General features: G+C 38.4%; 2 protein-coding genes across 2 annotated transcripts; one reads left to right on the forward strand and one right to left on the reverse strand.

Moving 5' to 3' along the window:
* Positions 1 to 640: 640 nt before the first annotated feature.
* LOC144640285 (uncharacterized protein NKAPD1-like) lies at positions 641 to 3691 on the reverse strand (the record flags this gene model as incomplete). Its single annotated transcript, XM_078499467.1, has 4 exons — positions 3483 to 3691; positions 2983 to 3074; positions 1483 to 1587; positions 641 to 748 (listed from the first exon to the last, which is right to left on the reverse strand). Coding segments are annotated over exons 1-4 (380 nt in total), but the record flags the coding sequence as incomplete, so codon positions are not given.
* On the forward strand, positions 3599 to 9273 carry LOC144640284 (5'-3' exonuclease PLD3-like). Its single transcript, XM_078499466.1, has 6 exons — positions 3599 to 4220; positions 5180 to 5391; positions 6200 to 6347; positions 7124 to 7319; positions 8024 to 8186; positions 8966 to 9273. The coding sequence occupies exons 1-6, from the start codon at positions 3716 to 3718 to the stop codon at positions 9218 to 9220; spliced, it is 1479 nt and encodes a 492-aa protein (XP_078355592.1). The 5' UTR covers positions 3599 to 3715; the 3' UTR covers positions 9221 to 9273.
* Positions 9274 to 13587: the final 4314 nt, after the last annotated feature.

Consider the following 13587-nt stretch of genomic DNA (forward strand, 5'->3'; position numbering starts at 1 on the left):
TAAACAATCGGTCAATAACTTAACGTATATACGGCAAAATATTATGTTACTCCATCTAACTGTTATTAGCAGTGGCGAATCTTGGGGAGGGGCCCAGGGGGCTCTGGCCCCTTATTTTTAAAACAAATAGGGGCCCGAAAGGCTGAGAATTTTTTTTTCGAGAGCGCCCCCTTTATTCTAATCTAGGGTCTGGATGATCGCCGCCCCCCCCCCCCCCTTATCTGAAGGTCTGGATCCGCCACTGATTAGAGCCTGAATGGCTATTTGATAGACTTGCTCCAAGTCGACCTCGGATGAGCGATATGAAAGCAAAACAAACTCCTTGTACGAGCGAGCGATTTGATAGAGGGAGCGAGCGATATAAAACATAAAGCGAGCACGACTTTGAAAAAGTCTACATATTTGATACAACTGTTGTACAGGTTCTCAACATTGACAAGTTAGGTAAAAGAACCAAAATCAGTTGAGAAAAAGAATGCTTTCCAGATTGCTCGCCTTATTAGCTTCGAAAGGGCAGACTAATGAAGATTTGAAAACCTGTAGAAATTGTCATCTCGTGATAATATTATCAGTTAAGTGACATTTCTATTTCATAAAATACAACAAAGAACCGCTGCAATAAGATGAACTACCACCTTACCGTTTTCCATGTTTCTTTTTCTTCTTCTTGGATTTCGGAAGTTTCTCTTCACTAGTTTTATTCTCAAACTCTTCTGGATATAACTCTCTGTAACCACTGTGCCCCCATCTGACAAAAAATAATCAAACTCTTCTTATAAAGAATGTTTTAAAAAGATTTAAATTCTGTTTTAGTCTTTATAATGTTTGAAAATTTTGTCATAAGGGTGGGACAAAGAAAACAATCTGAGTACCATGACCTTTCGCACACCAGTGGCAGTTGAATGCTCTTACTACTGACCTATGAGAAGACTTGTGGCAATCTGGGTCATTAACTAGGATCATATGTGACGTGCAGTGGGAGGCACCATGGCCTAATGGTTAGTGTGCTGGACTACCGATCAAGTGGTCCATGTATGAGCCCAGCCTGGGTCACTGCATCGTGTTCTTGGAAAAGACACTTTATTTCATAGTGCCTCTCTTCACCCAGGGGTATAAATGGGTGCCAGTGAGTTAATGCATGGGGTAACCCTGTGATTGACTATCCTCCCATCCAGTAGGGGGGGGGGGGGGGGAGAAATACTCTTAGTTGCTTCATGCTATGGAAACTGGAATAAGTTCTGCCCTAATGGGTTACTACGCTCGAATGCAGACTTTACCTATGTGACATATGCTCTACATACTTGATGGGATTAGCAAATGTCAATAGCAGGAAATAACTCAAATATTAGGTGTGGGTGATTAAACTTGTGTGTAACTTAAGATAAGTATGATGGTGCAATAACCACGGTGATGAAAGTCAGGAGGAGTTTTCCAGTCTAGTAAAATGTAAAAAAAAAGATATTCCAGCAAATACAGTCAAACCTTTCAGAATCATTGGCTTCATAATTAAACAGTTGCTGTGTCCAGAAGCTACTTTTGGGCTGTTGATCAGCATCATCATCATCACATCTCATCCGTCCTGCAAACCTGGTAGCAACACAATGGAGACAGAGTGTAGATTCAGTAGAATTAAGGTTCTCGGAACTCACAGTAGTAGAGCTTCGTTGAAATCCTGGGTGGGAGGGGGGAGGGGGGAAGAGTACTCAATGAAGTTTTAATTTTTAATATATGGGGAGGTTTTGCCTTATGGTCCAAACCCTTACCCCCATTTACTATTTTTTAGCAGAAATTCATCATGATATACATTACTTTTCTTAAAAACTGGTACCCCTTTCACCTAACTACAGTAACCCTTGGATAAAGTTATTTTTTAAAATTTATAAGATTAAATTGGGAAAAACAGTTTATAATAAATACAAGCGGAAATAACGAACGACGTTTTGGTGACATCCTGGCACCATTATCAAGTTAAGAAGTTCAAATGCGAAAGAAACTTATTTATACTAAGATAAAGGTGTGATATTGAATAAATTTAGATCAAAAATAACTGTTCAATGTTTATGTTCATGTATGAGAACAATGTCTGTCCAAGCCTAAACAAATTACCTTCGTGCGAATTGAGACCGACTGAGTGTTAAGGCTCGGTTTCTTCATGCGAATCCACAACATTTCATGGATCAAGCAATCAAACTTTCCCTGACATTTCCTGTAATTTGAGATCATCGCCAACTTTTTGGCTTCTCAAACAATCAACGCCTCAAACAGAGAATATCTACCGCATTGTCCTGCCATTCACGGACCTGAAATCAGCGGACATAGTTAGAAAACACCTCTCGGACTTGAGTAACAAACTTGACCACAAACTGCAGCCGGTTTTTAGAAGCTGAAAAGTTGGCGATGATCTCAAATTACAGGAGTCAAAACCACCTGTAATAAATCAACAGTGCGTTGTTTATAACTATGTAACTATGTGATCTGTGTGATGCAGAATACATCGGTTACACCAGCCGTCACGTTTATAAGTGCATTGAGGAACACCGACTTTCCGCCATTGGAAAACACCTACAAAATGAACACCGAATTGATATATTGGCGACCTGACCAACAATTTTAAGATCTTAACTTGATAATGGTGTCAGGATGTCACCAAAACGTTGTTCATTATTTTTGCTTGTATTTATTATATTAAACTTTTAAAATATGTGGATGAATTTGATGTCAGATGCTCTTGTTCAAGCTATTTCAATAGCCATTTCAAATACCTAAATGAAAGTTTTCCCTATCTTTTTCTAAACTTTAACTTGTGAAATCCCTTCCCTTTATGTACCTCCAGCCTGAAAAAGGTGTCCCTTTCAGCAGAGATTCTGTGTTATGCCATCCAAGGATTTACCCCCTCACTCATGAGTTAGTCATAAGGCAGAGTTTTACTTAGATCACTTATTCAACTTAAATTGATAAATTCTTAAAGTTTATTCAATGTACCTCTTAGAATTATTTGATGGTGATCCATTCCTTTCTTTCTTTCTATTACTCATTAACTCATACTGCTTCCACATTTCACTTTCTTCTTGGATCTTGGTAATAAAACATAAAAAAAACAAGTAATAAATTATACAATGTAGGAGGTGTTATTGACTTGTACGCATGCGATGGTAATTTTGGTATGTTTTCTGATGATTGTGAATAATTATACCAATGCATGAACTGAACACAAGTGAGAACTTGGATCCAGCATGGAACCAATTCAATTTCCTAAAAAGATCGAGATAAAGCAGCTTAAAATCACTTGTTAAGACTTAAATTAACTCTTATAAATTAAGCTACATGTAAACTGTCAACTCCTCAGCACACAGTTTATCACAGCTGATGCAAGTCAAGAAGTGATATTTCAATTTCGTTGCATTATATGTTCCCAACTTTTGTAAATATTGTTGAAATTTACTGTAGTACACAATAAATCGTAACAAATATATTAGCTGTACCTTGTTATGAGCATCCGTGTGTCGAATTACGTTCTTTAACAGACCTTTGTCTATAAACTTTCTTTGAACCGCCATCTTGGAATAGGTATAAGGCCTGGTTCGGCCTGGTTACAAAGCTTTATCCTTCGCGTAACGCTTCTGCGTGACGAATTTGATACTGGCATTTGAGCCTTTTTGTCCTTGACGAACTTTTAATATTTAACTTCAAGTACCACATCCAGATCCCAGACCCTATGGCCGCCCGCAGTGCTGCGTATTCACTAATGATGGAGGCAAAACCAGAGCCATTCGTGATAGCCAAGCAAACTCCACCGCCATCAGCAATGCACCGTCCAAGTAAACGTGTGATCGCACTGGTTGTTTTTGTGGGAATTGTAGCTGTCATCATGGTCATATTACCATACGTAATCAAAAGATCAGAAGAACCAAAAAGAACAACCAACGCAACAGAACAACCAAAAATCAACGCAACAGAAAAACCAACGCAATCTCCCTGCACGGGGGATTGCACCGTCACATTAGTGGAGAGCATTCCTGTCAATGTGAAGTTCCCCTCTGGGTCTATTCACAATCCAAGCATTTACAATGGATGGATGAATCTTTTAAAGAGTGCAAAGAAAACGCTCGACATAGCATCGTTTTACTGGACATTACGAGGAAGCGATACGAATACGTCTGATCCCAGTACTCAGCAGGGAGATAAGGTGTTTGAGGAGTTAGAGGCTGTTGCTAATAGAGGTACTATAATTGCAATTTATCAAATCTTATTAACTTTTAGCTGCTTTCTTCCTTTGTCTCTGGTGTTAATCCAGTTATTGTCTTGTCATAAGCTATAACAGTGATAATATAATAAGCTATAAATTAATATAATAATAATTACAATTTTTCTAATATAATAATAATACTTATAATAATAATGATTAATTATAATTTTTTTACAATAAGCGATACAGTGGAACCCCGATATAACGATGTGCCAAGGGGGCAGTAAAATTATATCGTTATATCGAGGAATCGTTATATCGGGGTTCCGTCCCATACATTTTACTTTTGCCGGGACGTAACATATTCATCGTTATATCGGGAATATCGTTATATCGAAGATCGTTATATCGGGGTTCCACTGTAATAAGAATTGCAGGGACCAGTACTCGTTGACTCACAAAAGCTAGGTTAATTATGTGCTTGTCATTATGCTATGGTGTCTTCTTTCACCTGCGTGTTTGTGTCACAGGAGTAGCTTGCATTAATTCTTCTCTCAGTGTAATTTCCCCACCCTCACCCTTGGAGACATTCATTCAATGATCTATCTTCAAAATGCATGTGTGGTGCCAAAGGGCATGGTTTGTGCTGTCAAATGATAAGAAAAACTGAAGAAGTATTTGGGTAGGGTCAGGTCTACACTAGGGTATCAATCTTTGGATCAAGTCTCAAATAGGGAGAAATTTTCCTATATTTTGATCTGAATTAGAGTGAGTGTGCTGCACACCCCCCTGGGGGAGTACCGACAGTGTCTGCAATGGTGTGGGAGTGAACTGTGTTAACAACATTTATACAAACTTTCCAAACTCAAAATTTTATATTTAAACCACTCCACAACAGCCAACTGTTTCACTGCTTCTCCTGCCTCTGTCAATAATAACAATAATATATACCGGGGTAATCACTCTAAAGTACATCCATCTTTTCTTTACAAGGTGTCAAGATCCGCATTGTGCAGTCACCTCCAAACAAACAATTCCCAAGCTTGGATACAGTTGTGCTTTCCCAGAAAGGACTGGCTGATGTGCGGTCACTAGACATAACACGCTTGGTCGGCAGTGGAATTATACATACAAAGATGTGGCTTGTTGATGGAAAACACTTTTATGTTGGCAGTGCAAATCAAGACTGGAGAGCACTCACACAGGTCTGGCCCCATTAATCTTAAGATGCTTTATGCTTTTATGATTACAAGTAGTTTTTTCTTACAATTGAAGGCCATGGTGCAAAAAGGGCAGCCGTGATTTTGTTGTGAAATGGACATTGCAAAAACAACTCCAAAATTCGTGTGCAGGTTTGATGACATAAGTAAAACATTGTAATCAATTTATTTTCCGTGGCTTTTGCTCTGTTTCTGAGAAATAACATGTGCAAAAACAAGGTTTTTTCCAGTCCGCATCAATTAGTAACTTCTAAAAACGCTGACTTGAAAACCCGAGCTTTCTGCATATGTTATTCCTATAAAACAGAGCAAAAACCAGGGACAAGAAATACAGTACAATGTTTCGCATACATAAACAAACTCACATGCAAACTTTGGAGTTGTTTTGTATATGTTCGTTTTCGGCAAAAATCGCCTCCTCCCTTTTTGCACTGAATTTGAACCCTTTAATTGTTTAAAACACTGTGAAACAATCCCCATGCTGGAATGCACTCAAAAAGGAAACATTTCTGTCCATGAAGGCAGGTATCCCCTCTCCTTTCCAGGCATTGATCCAGGAAAATTTGCAGCTTTTTTCTGATAAAATGAATGCTGGAGACGGGAGTGTTTGGTGGTGATTGGGGGGTTGGGTCCGGGGAATGCTCCCTCTGGAATAGTTTTAGGTATTGACTCCCTAAATACCACTCACTTGGACAAGATGTTGACTGAAATACAGTGGTAACTGGTCTGTATCTGTGCCTGCTTCATTCCCTTCTTGGTGTTGACAACACTGACAAACTCTTACGACATTTAGATTAATGAGATTGGCCTCATGACCTACAACTGTAGCTGTTTGGGAAATGACATGAGCAAGATATTTGAGGTGTACTGGGACCTAGCACTGCCCGATGCCAAGATCCCAGATCCCTGGCCGAGTAAATACAAAACAAACATCAATGCAGGTTGGTGAACTGGGCAAAAAAACTAGAAACCCTATATAATATCTACCCTTGTCTAAAATGCTGGGCGATGGTCTGTGGGCCTTGCAATAAGTACAACTGAAAAACTGGTTTTTCAGTTTTTTACTGTTATGTGTTCACCCTCTATAAATAAAGTTGATTATTATTATTATTATTACAGCAACCCCCAAAACTTAATTATTTTTCAAGGTGGCTCAGTTTGCTGCTGAACTTTTGATGTAAATAGTGTCCTTATAACAACAATATTTGTTGCCATAGTAACACCAACAGTGATAAAGTATGTTATGGAGCTCAAAAGATTACAAGTGAAAAAATCATGAAAATTGTTCTTGTGACTTTATCAGGGCTGTCATTAATCTATAATACCTTATGGCAGAGTGCACTTTATAATGTCACTAGCAAAGGCATGAATTGGTGTTATGTAACACTTGCTTACAGAGCAAAATGCTACAGGTAAAAACTTCAATGTAAAGGCTGCTTTAAAACTTAATGATATCCCTGCTTTGTGATAGCCTGAACCCCCTTGTTCCCCTCCCCTCCCCCAGTCCAGTTTCACCCCCCTCCATAACCCACTGCCCATGGCTTGGACTGAGGGTAGAAAATAACTGACATTTTAGGCTAACTTTGGCTTCTTTGGACAACTAATGGTCAAGAAAAAATGCTAGCTAAGCAGGTTGTCAAAAGTTATTTAGCTTGATAGCAAGCCTCCTTTTAATTGAAATGTTTACTGAATAATAAATCATTTGGTTTTTTCAAAGATTCTCCTGCACAGATCAAAATCAATGGATCCAATTCAGCCTCAATTTATTTGACATCTTCTCCACCAAAACTGTCACCTCCAGGACGTGAAGATGATTTGTCAGCCATCTTACGAGTCATTAACACTGCAACAAAGTTTGTTTATGTTTCTGTAATGGATTACTTTCCAACAACCCTCTATACCAAGCACAGAACGTAAGTAAAAGAGTACAGTTAGAACTGAAAGGTTATAAGAATTTTTAAGATAGAAACTAAGGGTTGATGTTTAAACAAAATTAAGTCAATGATTCAATAAGCATTTAAGGAAGTCAGCCATTTGAGAAAATTAGCATTTTAATAAAGAAAGTTTTCTGTGAAAAACATGTTAAAGCTGATGAGACATATAAACATAAATAGCCTGCGAACGCAGACGTATATTTTAAAGTGAGTCCACTGAGAAAACAGCCTAAAGTAACTGGACCAAATTAAAAAACTTGTATCTGTGCCTCTCACTATTTTGTGCATCCTGCATAGGAATGTCAAGAGACTGTTTTGTCTAAAGGTGGTGAACTCATTTATTTGAGAAAAAAACTGTGTCTAAATAAAGACTGATGATTAATACATTTTAAGTGTCCTCATGTGTGGCTGTATACAATACAGAACTTTAAGATTTATCACTTATGTAGTCTTATAAATGTGATTGCGAAATGCCTTACAGTAGTTAGGGCTTTCATTCACTTTCAGGATTGCTCAGGATTTTTAGTTTGATCCAATACATTTTCAATTTAATCTCCCAATATTATTTCCCACTTGCAACTTAAACATGAACATATATTATTAAGCAAATAAGTAACTGAAACTGACTGATTGTGTAAGACACATATAAATTTTAGCAATAACATTTCAGAACCTTTTTTCAGCTATTGGCCAGTTATAGATGATGCTTTAAGACAAGCAGCATTTGATCGTAAAGTGAAAGTGCGATTGATGGCCAGCTTGTGGAATCACACTCGTGCTGATATGAAGTTCTACCTTCGATCCCTGGCGGCTTTGAATACAGCTAACTATGCTTCAGTTCAAGTGGTATGTACTCTCTTTCAATAAGCGGATATCTGACCAATGTGGACACCTTCCCTCAGACAGTGGACACTAACCTAGCAGACACCTGCCATAAGTGAACTCCCCTAAGCAGACGTAAATGATTTAACAAACGCCCAGGGCGTCTATTAAATTTTAGGGGCTCAAGAGGGGGTGTTAAATAGATATGAGGCTTTTATTAGAAAGAGGCGTTTATTTCACTTAGATTATCAAAAGGTCAACAACAAAAAGAGACATGTAGTTTGCTCGCGGAGTAAGATAGAAAACAGAGTTTGCGAGTAGGATGCATTCATCGCCATTGCCCACTTCCATGTCCATGTTAAGCAAGAAACTAAATAAATTGTGTGATTTTACTTTATGGAGTGTTTCCTAGTGTTTTGAGGTGATTCCTTGGGGTGAGGGGGGAGGTGTCTTCTAGACACGGGGCGTTTATTAGATGGGGGCGTCTAATACAAACTTTACAACTCAGGGGAGGCGTTTATTACATATGAGACAATTATTAGAGAGTGGGCGTTTATTAGATCATTTACGGTACCCCCCATAAGGCAACATCTCCCCCAAGCAAACACCTCAGCTCCCATAAGTGGACACCTCTCCTAAGTAAAGGTTTTTTGATATGTGGCCACCTCTTCAAGGATGTCTCCCATAAGGCTTAAAGGCTTCTGATAGGTGACCACCTCCCCAAAATGGACAGCTCCTCTAGGGGACATCTCCCATATGACTTGACTTTTTGCTAATTGCTTTTATTATCTTTCTGTTTACAGAGGTTATACTTTGTGCCTCCTTACACAAAGGATATCCCCTATACTCGTGTCAATCATAACAAATTCATGGTCACTGAGAGCGTAGCTTATGTCAGCACATCTAACTGGTCAGCAGACTACTTTTTGTACACCGGTGGTATTGCTTACGTCATAAATGAAACGGAAACTGGTACCACAGTGCGTGCGCAGTTACAAGCTGTGTTCCAGAGGAACTGGGACTCAAACTTTACTTTGCCGGTTTACTGCCAGGATTAAATATGATATTAACTGTGAACAAAGTTCAATAGAGAAATAGCTTTTTAGACGTGGTTTTGCCGTACATTGTTTGTATAAAATTTAAAATTTTTCATAGTAATCATTTATGTCAAAATAACTTGGTAAAATAACAGAAAAAGGACAAGAATGTAGTATTTTTTATCGTGATTTCTAGGTAGATATTGATAGTAATTAAAGTTTAGTGAAACGGAGGATTTAAGTTAACTGGCGTTGCTTCAATTGCATGGTCTTCCTTTCGATGGTTAGTGACTGAAACGAAACTGAAACGAAATTGGTTAAAACCCATTTTGCCTCTCCTCTCAGACCTTATCTCCATTCTTGTCCCCAGAGCCACTTGTCCTTCTTAGCCCGCTGAGCCTGTGCACGAGAAACAAGTGGCTATGGGACACATAATTTTATTATCTGGATTTTAACAAAAGGAAAACGAATCAAATGGACCGTATTAAAATGACCTTGTTATACGAGCGTTTAAAACGGTTGATTTGATTGGATAGATTTAAAACTCCCTTTGTTAAAATTTAGCCAATCACATCATGTGCCCCAGAGCCACTTGTTTCTCGTGCACAGGCTCTGCCGGCTAGGAGGGACAAACGGCTCTCGGGACGACCTCAACCCGCATCCCGACTAAAGGTCCTATATACATGTATGATACAGAATTAAAGCCTTCCTGAGCTCGTTAAACACAGCCCAAGACTAAGGCTACTTTTGATAAAAGTCCTTGAAAAGCTCTTACAAATATAGAACATCCAGTTAGGTTGATAGCATGCCTTACAATAGAGTCTTAATGGATGGCATCAGATATTAATTTCAACCAATTACTGAGTAACAAGTCTGCAATCAACGTTCCAAGAAGAGCGAACAGGCGTAAAGGGTTCTAGTGACGCAAATTTACCCGTCGGCTGACAAAATGCTTTTGTTTTAGACCAGTAAAACCTATTGACCCAGCTCTAACTTTGCGTGTATTTTTCCAGTGATGCAGTTGTATGGAACAATAAATCAAATATCAGTGAGATAACTTCGACATATTTAATAGAGGGTCTATGATACTCTAGCGGTCTGGCGGCTTAAGCCAATTTTGATCGTCGGACTGCAGAACATTTTTTATTATCTGGAGGTTTACGGTCAAGAAATTTATGGCGGACTCGGTCTTAAGGGAAAAAAACATAGCAATTTGCGGTTAAGGAAGCGCAAAATTTGGCGGTCTGCGCACTGTACGACCCTCTATGATAGACCATCGTATTAGCGCGTAAGACAGATTGTCTCGTTAAATGTCCACCCTTGTAATAGAAAACTATCTTCAGAGCTGAGATCAGCGAGTAATGATAACGAAGTTCAAAGTTTAGCAAACAGAGAAAGCTTTTATTTAATAATCATTTAATTTTAATAGCGCTTGTTATATAGTTACGTGGCACAATTTGACCCCCAGCTTTGCAAAGTGAAACCCTCACATGAAGCGATTTTCAAATGCTCGCAATTCCACGATCGACACTTAGTAACCTAGTGTGTTAAGTGCACCTGGGAAAACTTTGACCAAATATTCTCATCTTGTTGTTTTGTTAGTGGGTTTGCATGGAAACTAATGTGACCGTTCAAATTTTCATTTCAAAGTCATCAGAGGGTACTTGGCTTCATTTGGTACTGTGTATGCACAACAAAATAAGATGGTTTGTTTTGGTCACGTGGACATATCATTATTACGAGGGGGCTTCAACTTTTTATTCTGTGGTGAAACCCTTATGTGTGACCATTCAAATGAAAGCTACCGAGATGCACTTTTTCGTGGTACTGTTTATTTGTCAATATATTGCAAACTAAAATTTGAATTTCTTTGTTGCTAGTTTTGAACTTGGACAGTCTTGGAAGTGAAACGTGTGACTAATTGATATGACGTCATCATGCTTGGGATTTCAAGCTTCATTGGAAAAATGAGGTCCAAAAAGTAATAAAGAGCATGATGTGGCGTTTTTGACAACGGAATTTTACGCACGCCATTTGCGTTAACAGGAACAAAGTATAAGTGTGTCTCTACTTGACGATCAGTTGAGAAAATCAGCTATCTCAAACATTTGAAGTTGTTTTTTTTTCAGCAAACATAATATTAACGGAGAAGAGGGGATTCTCAAAGTAGAAAGCACGAGAAAAAAGGTATATTTTCGAAGAAAAACGAAGCGAAGTCAGTTACGTGACTTCACGGTCTGTGTGTGCTTGAGGGTTTTCTTTTAAACGAGCACAAAGATAATTGCTCGAACGGAACTTAGCTAATTTTCTGAATCAGCGAGCACTTAGTGTTCTCGAATACCGTAAAATTCTGCCTATAAACCCCTCGGTTATAGGCCCATCTACTTGTAAATAAAATAAAACTACATCCGATTATAAGCGCCCCCCCCCCCCCCCCCCCTCTCCTAATATCGTTCAAAATATTGAATTGAATTACATTTTTTTTATAAGTTTCAAAGCTTATTTCGATCAATGCTGCTGTAGTTCATTTTGAAACATTTTTTTATTCCGCTTCCAAGCCCCCTCCCCCAGGAATATAAGCCTCCCCGTTATAAGCCCATCCGAAACCCCTTACGAAGTTGTATTAGCCCAGGGCTTATAAGCGGAATTTTACAGTACTTCAGCCTTCAGTGCTAAGCTCAAACTATCATTTCTCTTTACTGACTGCCATACATTTACCTTAAAAATAGTTCTGAGAATTTATGTGTTTTAATCAAACACAATCTAGTTGATGATTTTCTTTATTCTCACAATCTGTCTGCTTTATAATGTATTGATATTGTAAGGAGAAAATTGATGTTGATCACTCAGATTTTAAAGGTTATATTGACTAACTACTATGGAAAACAGTTAGGAGTTTGAACAAATCAGGCACAAATTAAATAAACTACCGAAGTCGACGTTGACATTATAATCATGATACAAGCCTAAAGTTGTACGTGCCAGGGCATTTGAAGTATCTGAATTCATTGGTCACCTCCTACCCTTTATAGCTTACCTTTTATCAGGCGCACAGAATGATAACTGCTCATTCGGCTGGAACTACTATTTAATTGTCGTTCTCGAACGTCAATGCAATCTCATTGATCTATTTTAAGCACTATGCATTGTTACTTCCTTTTGTTAGTGTGTAGTTATGGTACATTTATCGCGCGTACCTCCCCGGCGGCTAAACACACGCCATATCGCAATCAAGGTTATCTTGATTTAACGGGAAGTTATATTGGCGCGGGCAACATTTCGCGGCGTCACACACAATATCTAGTCAAGATAATTCCTTGTAGTTGAGGTGATATCAAACAGCGCTTTTAACGTTCAGAGTACAGAAGCAACATGTCTGGTAACGCGAGGAGAATGGCTGTATTTTTTGTTCTGTTCCTGGTTGGAGGGGCCCTGAGCCAAACTTGTAAGTAAACTAACTTTTTTCTATTGCTAGGTGTTTCTTGGCAAGAAATAATCAAAGAATGACTTGAAAAGTTTGATGATTCATGTTTAACGCGGAAATATATTAGATGAGAAAAATGTTGAACTTCACTTGGCGAATATATGTTCGACAATTTGTCTGTGTAGTAAAAACTAAACTGAAACGCAAAAACGCAAAAACTAAACTGTAACGTAATTCATTACAATCTTAAGGCTGGTAGTAAACCAGCTATTGTATGCTTAGGTATGCTCCTCGTGTGCCGATTTTCATGGGTTTTCCGCTCTACGCTGGCATACTGGTTCCTAACAGTTTGGCTCCCGCAACAGGTTTAGTTAAGACAAAACAGGCAAACAGCGCAAGGCGAACGTTATGGTCATGGTAGTAGCTTAAAGTGCTTTAGCTTTTATTGTTGCTATAATATACTGATAAACACTCGAATTGAGGCAAGCTTGTATACATGTGCTCTCCACCCCACCCACCCACAAACGCCAACACATCGATCGATCGGCGTTTATCTTAACTAAATAAAAAATTTAACTGACAAGGGGCGAGTTTGGTTAACTCTAAAAACTGAAAACGTCATTTACTAAACTGATAGAGTTGGTTGTAGTATTTGGCAAGATAAAATGTATCTCCTGGTTGATGGTTTTGCATGCAGACAAATTATTTGTGAAAACAGGCGCAATACAAAATATATAGACAGTTCACTTAAAGAATTTTTATGAGTGAAATGGGCCAGCTAAATTTAAAACATCTGATCTTGTTGTGAATTGTAAATTTACTCGTTATGAAGTGCATACGCTAAACTTTTATGCCAAAAACGGCCAAGACGGAAAAAGATAGCATTGTATTTTTTTCAAGTTGTTAATTTACATTATTATAATATTATAGACTCTGTGCAGAAATATCGTGTCCTGTCCGCGCC

This window comes from Oculina patagonica, unplaced genomic scaffold (assembly GCF_052425735.1).
Source record: "Oculina patagonica isolate OP01 unplaced genomic scaffold, crgOcupat unplaced237, whole genome shotgun sequence".
NCBI classification, from domain to species: domain Eukaryota; kingdom Metazoa; phylum Cnidaria; class Anthozoa; order Scleractinia; family Oculinidae; genus Oculina; species Oculina patagonica.